This window comes from Haliotis rufescens, unplaced genomic scaffold (genome assembly GCF_023055435.1).
Source record: "Haliotis rufescens isolate VD_foot unplaced genomic scaffold, xgHalRufe1.0.p SCAF_18, whole genome shotgun sequence".
NCBI classification, from domain to species: Eukaryota; Metazoa; Mollusca; class Gastropoda; order Lepetellida; family Haliotidae; genus Haliotis; species Haliotis rufescens.
Genome location: NW_025963868.1, coordinates 3,410,989 through 3,417,361, shown reverse-complemented (window position 1 = coordinate 3,417,361; position 6,373 = coordinate 3,410,989). Strand labels below are relative to the sequence as shown.

Genomic DNA, 6,373 nt, shown 5'->3' with positions numbered 1-6,373 from the left:
GTCTTTGATGTCATAGAAGAAAAACAATTTTTGTCATTACAACAAGTTATTTTCGCATTGAAAGTGTTACGTTATACATAAGCATACAAATCCATTTGATATATCAGTATGTCGTTTCAAAAATAGGCAGTATTTCTTCTCTCAGTACCACATGTGCAGTTCCAATATCAGATATGAAAAGCATAGTAGGTGAGAATATAGAAATACTGTTGGACTATTTTGTGAAAGAAACAAATAAAAAAGTTAAATGTAACTCTGAGACACTTTATGTCTGAAGGATTTGTGTCTCACCCACACCAAGTTCCACGATGTGCATGTGTCAGTGACCAAACATTGATCTGGATGGCCATGGATTGGGACGTCTATGAATGGAAGTAATCATTGCGATGATGTTGCTGATAGAGTATCACCCTGATCATAGGTATTCAGGGATCTGGCAATGATAAGGCAGGTATGTTTTATATGTATCTTTATCACCACTGATAAAATAAAATTGTCTCTCTTCAAGCCACAGTACCGTACATTGCTACAATAGGTCAAGACTATTTTGAGACTTTAAAAACATCAAAAAATATTTTTACAAAGATACACATAATGTAAAATATTAGGGTTTTGTTTGATAAATTCTGATGGTAAACAGAAGTCGTTCATGTAATGTAATCAGTGGTTCGGAAAACGTTGTTACGTAACGCACGTGCAATGCGTGCTCGGGCTTGGCTACCGATTGTCACTTGTCGTCTGAGAAATAAACGAAGTGGGAAGTTGGCAGGTTGTCTCTTGGTTATTGAAAGAACACTACAATTTTGGCGACGAGGATGGGATTCTACATGTGTGGTACCAAGAAGATCAATCTGTAAGTTGGTGACGAACATTCGCTGTGTTAATGGGACTGATAGCGCTTGTTGTAGTGTGCGCTGTGCTGTTAAAAATGGCGTCCTCGACATATGGTCGAATGGAGGAATTTTCAGTGTCTGAAAATGCAGACTGGGTTGAGTATATTGAAAGACTTAATCAGTATTTCGTCGCTAACGATGTTGAAGATGCCGGGAAGAGGAAAGCGATATTGCTTACCATAGTAGGTAAGGAAACCTACTCCCTCATGAGGACTTTAGTCTCACCGGCAAAACCCGCTGACAAGTCATATACAGAATTGGTTGATGTCGTTAAAAGCCATGTGAATCCCAAACCATTAGTTATCGCTGAAAAATTCAAGTTTTATCAGCAAAAACAACACTCTGGTGAATCAGTGAGTGCATTTATGGCTGAACTACGCAAACTGAGTGAACATTGCGATTTTGGTGGATTTCTTGATGATGCAATGAGAGACATGTTTGTGTGTGGACTCGCTTCAGCAGCTATGCAACGTAGATTGCTTGCTGAGAAGGATTTGAACTTAAAGAAATCAATGGAAATATCTTTGAGTATGGAAGCTGCGAATAAGGAGACCAATGAGTTTAGTCATAAAGTGAATGTACTAGTGAAGTCTGACAAGAACCGGAAGTATTCAGATAAGCAAGTTGGATCGATGTCTCGGGATAACCGTGAATGTTGGCGCTGTAGAAAGAAAAACCACAACAGTGACAATTGCTATTACAAGAAAAGCATATGTCATATCTGTCAGAAGCAAGGACACATTAGCAGGAGGTGCCATGAGAAACCACAGGAGAAGAAGGCCCATAAACCAGAAAAATTTAAGAAAAAATCATCCAAAGACAGGTATATGGATTCAACAGTGGAACATGAGCTACCTGATGGCAGTGATGAGGATGCAGACTCTTATGAGGACACATTGAGTAATACTTTATTCACTGTAAAATCTATTGCAGGTGATAAGCCCATCTACATTCCTATGTCTGTTGAAGGGTCAAACATTTCATTGGAGTTGGATACTGGAGCTGGAGTAACTTTGATTTCGGAGGAGCAGTACAAGAAAGATTTTAGGCATATTCCGCTGAAAACCACCAACCTGCCTTACTTGGAGACTTATACTGCAGAAAAGTTCCCTGTTTTGGGAAAAATACAGGTGGATGTTGACTATAATGAACAGTCTATCACTTTACCTGTATATGTGGTGACAGGAAGTGGACCGGCGCTCCTAGGCAGAAACTGGCTATCTCAGATACAGCTTGACTGGTATTCCATTGGCAGAGTCAATACCGTGCGAGTTGACAATTCCCAGAAGGACTTGGAACAGTTGTTGTCAAAGTATTCAGCATTATTTGATGGCAGTTTGGGAACTGTGAAGGGTGTTAAGCTTCATCTGTCTGTAAAACCCGGAGCAAAACCAAAGTTCTATAAACCAAGAACTGTGCCATATGCACTGCAGGATAAGGTAGCTGAGGAATTGGATAGACTAGAGAAGATTGGGGTCATTGAGAAAGTGGAATATTCTGAATGGGCTGCTCCCATTGTACCGATACTCAAACCTTCAGGCGCTGTGAGGATATGTGGGGATTGTTCGCATGAAATCTCGAGCAAGGATTCATGTGTGGTGGCCAAATTTGGATACGGACATAGAGCAGCTAGTTAGAAACTGTGCATCTTGTCAAAGTGTACAACCGGTCCCACCTACAACCAGACAGAATCCCTGGATCTGGCCTTCCCGTCCTTATCAACGGATTCACGTTGACTTTGCTGGCCCCTTTATGGGTGAGAACTTTCTTATTGTGGTGGATGATTTGTCCAAATGGCCTGAAGTAGTTCAGATGAAATCAACAACAACAATAAGTACCATAAATGTTTTGAGAAAGCTCTTTTCTTCTTATGGCCTTCCCGATCAGCTAATCTCTGACAATGGACCTCAGTTTACCTCTCACGAGTTCAAGACATTTCTGAAGAAAAATGGAGTAAAACATATTCTGTCCTCGACGTACCACCCAAGCTCTAATGGTGAGGCAGAACGATTCGTCAGAACGTTTAAGACTACTATGAAATCCACGAGGGCATCTACGTCTACTCTTCAACAGCAACTGTGCAGATTTCTGCTGTCCTACCGAACCACACCTCACAGTACAACGAAAACGACCCCTGCAGAACTGTTCATGGGGAGGCGTATTCATACTCGACTCGACTTGCTGAGACCGGATCTTGCTTCTTCAGTTCAAAGAAAAGTGTCTCCGAAAGTGGATGCTGGGAGGCATTTCGAAGTTGGCGACCCAGTCCTGGTGAGGGACTACAGGGGACGTACCGAACAATGGCTCCAGGGGGTTGTACTAAAAGCATTAGGTCCTGTGACTTACAAGGTTCAGGTAGAGAACTTTGAGTGGAAGCGCCATGTTGATCAGCTAATAACTATGCCAGGTACGCCTGATCTATCAGTAACATCCACAACTGAGGACATAACAATCCCTGATAGGTCTGAAAGTGCGCCAATGTCTGGGGTAGAGAAGATTCCAGTTGAAAGTACCAAGGGTTTTCATTTTGATAAATTACACAATGTAGTACTGTTGTCACTCAGGCCCATGTATTAATTCAATCTAAATCAGACTTTTGGAAGAAAGCGGCAAACAAATATATTTTTTTCAGAATACCAAAGATGTTTTGTGTTGCACCGATGACATCACAATGCATGTAGGTTAATATATCGATACACAGGTGTTCATGATCACATCACCAGAGGTTATTACAGGAAATAGCTAATCACTGCTTGAATTGAATATATTTTCTGTTAACATTCTCTCACATCACAAACACTTAGCTGAAGATTACAGAGACATATAAATCAACCATTATGTGTTTCTATTACACTAAAAACTTCATATTTTCTGTTGGTGACATCCATGTGAGTGCTATGGAATCAATGCTTTACAGTACATGCCTAAGGTGGAAGAGGTAACATTCTGTAGATCAATTTTTCAACATTGACAAACATGATGCCATTTGTTTGTGTAATCATACACTGAAAGCCTTTCAAAAATCTTATTGATGATCAAAGAATGGGCTCAGTCCTATCAGTATCATACCAGTGTTACCTCATATTTTCTGTCTGTAAAGGTATTTTTTTTTATTGCTTGTCGTAAGAGGAGACTTAACGGGATAGGGTGGTCAGGCTCGCTGACTTGATTGAAGCATGTCATTGATCCCAATTGCGTGGAATGATGCTCATGATATCAATCACTGGATTTTCTGGTCCTGACTCGATTATTTACAGACTGACGTCATATAGCTGGAATATTGCTGAGTGCGGCGTAAAACAACAAACAAAACAAAATCATTCCATTATGACCAAGTATACATCCTCAAAAAACAACATCTATACATACCTTGACAACATCATTTGATGACTCTGTAATGAAGTCTTTAAACACAAGAGTGATCAGTGTCTCTCCTGCATCAATGATGTAGGTACAGAACAGCTTGTTGCCATAATTGCCAGGGTAGTTAGGTGAGGAGATGGAGCCAGAAGAGCCTGTGTAGCGCCCACCGCATCCTGAAGTAGATACAATAAGGCTTGTTAACATGGCTTGTTTATATTGTGTCTTCTCACCAAGAAATTAGAGAAATCAAAGGATTTATAAAAAAAATGGTGTAGTGTGTGAATGAGTAAAAGCTCAAACAGTTGTTTCAGAAGATAACATAATTACTTTTAATGTGGAACAATATTTCTCTGCCAATTCCAGCATGATTAATGCTCTCAATGCAACTGTCAAACCCATTCAACAGGCACATAGTTGAAGGACACCCCAAAATGAAACTTGCTAGAACTGTTTAACGAGTTGGCTTTGCATATATTTTAAGTTATGTATGGTATTCATAAATGCTCAGCTTGCAAAATATCAAAACTTTCAGTAGTTCATTTACATAAAAATAAAATAAAGCGAGTTGAGAAAATATCGACCACATTTATCGGCACACAATTACCAGAAACGGCCATTGTTAACTTTTGGCACTTCACGTTCAGCGGCATGCAGTTGGATATTTTCTTTATAATTTTAAAAAATTTCATATTCGATCATCAAACAATAGTTATCAGTTTTAATAATAAAAACAATACAACCTCTATTACATCATAGCCATAAATCCTGTATTTTGGCAGCAGAGAACACTATTACTTAACCTCTTGATATCTTTAACAGAAATCCACTTCACTGTCAACTATAGTCTGGAAGGTAATTCAAGGTACCAACGTTTACTACAATATCTGAAAAACTATTGGACCTCCTCCAGTCAAAGTTGGTATGAGATTATTAAACAGTCATGCATAACTGGATATTACATTTAACGACAATCGGTGCATGAATAAAAAATCTGTCTCTTTAGCTATCACTATATTTCATCAACAACCAGACCTGTTCATCACGGGTGGAACGAGTATTCATTGTAACAGCCATCTGCATATGCTACCCCTGCGTCACAGGGCCATATGACACAGTTGAACCAATCAACTCTACTCGAAAGGGTGCACGGGAATAACGCACGCACGAATACTGTGTTAGAGTTGGGTGTCTCAACGTGCGTGAATCCCGTGCACCGTTTCGAGTAGAGTTGATTGGTTCAACTGTGTCATATTGCCCTGTGACGCAGGGGTAGCATTATGCAGATGGCTGTTTCAATTGATGCTCGTTCCACCCTTGCTGAACAGGTCTGGTTTTTGATGAAATATAGTGATAGCTAAAGAGACAGATTTTTTTATTCATGCACTGATTGTCTTTAAATGTAATATCCAGTTATGCATGACTGTTTAATAATCTTATACCAACTTTGACTGAAGTAGGTCCGATAGTTTTTCAGATATTGTAGTAAACGTCGGTACCTTAAATTACCTTCCAGACTATACACACAACTAGTTTTTCCCCCCAATAGCACATGTAGATCTTCAGCTCTTCTGTGGATAAAGACAGGAAAAACGCCACTTCTTTCCAAAACATCTCACCACTGGAGGCAGATGAATTGGGGATGTGGGTGGGAGTATTTACTGATGTAATAGAGGTAGTATTCTTAGAATTATTAACAATGATAACTATTGTTTGATAATTCCTGCGAATCCTTTACCTCTATTACATCATAGCCAGAATATACCAGAGGGATAAGGCGGGATCTGCCTCTAGTAACTCCCTGTGTAGTTGACAGCAATCCAATATGAGTTCTTGTATATTTCCAGATTCAAACCCTTTCAAGAGGTAATTACTCTAGAATCTCTTTTAGAGGACTTGAAATAGGGTATTATGATTATATCGGTCAATATGCAATACCTTTAATTGAAGTACCTTATCATTTGCTGATAATCATGAAATGATGTCTTTAGTTCTATTCTAACTCATCATTCTATATTCCTTCCGATTGTGATGTCACTTCTGGTAGATCTGTTTATCATATAATGGGTAGGTTTCTCGGCAGGATAAAGCCAACGGATAACAAGCATGAAATACTCACA

At 39.4% G+C, this 6,373-nt stretch overlaps 1 protein-coding gene across 1 annotated transcript; it reads left to right on the top strand.

Moving 5' to 3' along the window:
• Positions 1-928: 928 nt before the first annotated feature.
• LOC125381582 (uncharacterized protein K02A2.6-like) lies at positions 929-2,530 on the top strand. Its single transcript, XM_048398640.1, has one exon. It carries the CDS (start codon positions 929-931, stop codon positions 2,528-2,530), a length of 1,602 nt encoding a protein of 533 aa, XP_048254597.1.
• The last annotated feature ends 3,843 nt before the right edge of the window (positions 2,531-6,373 follow it).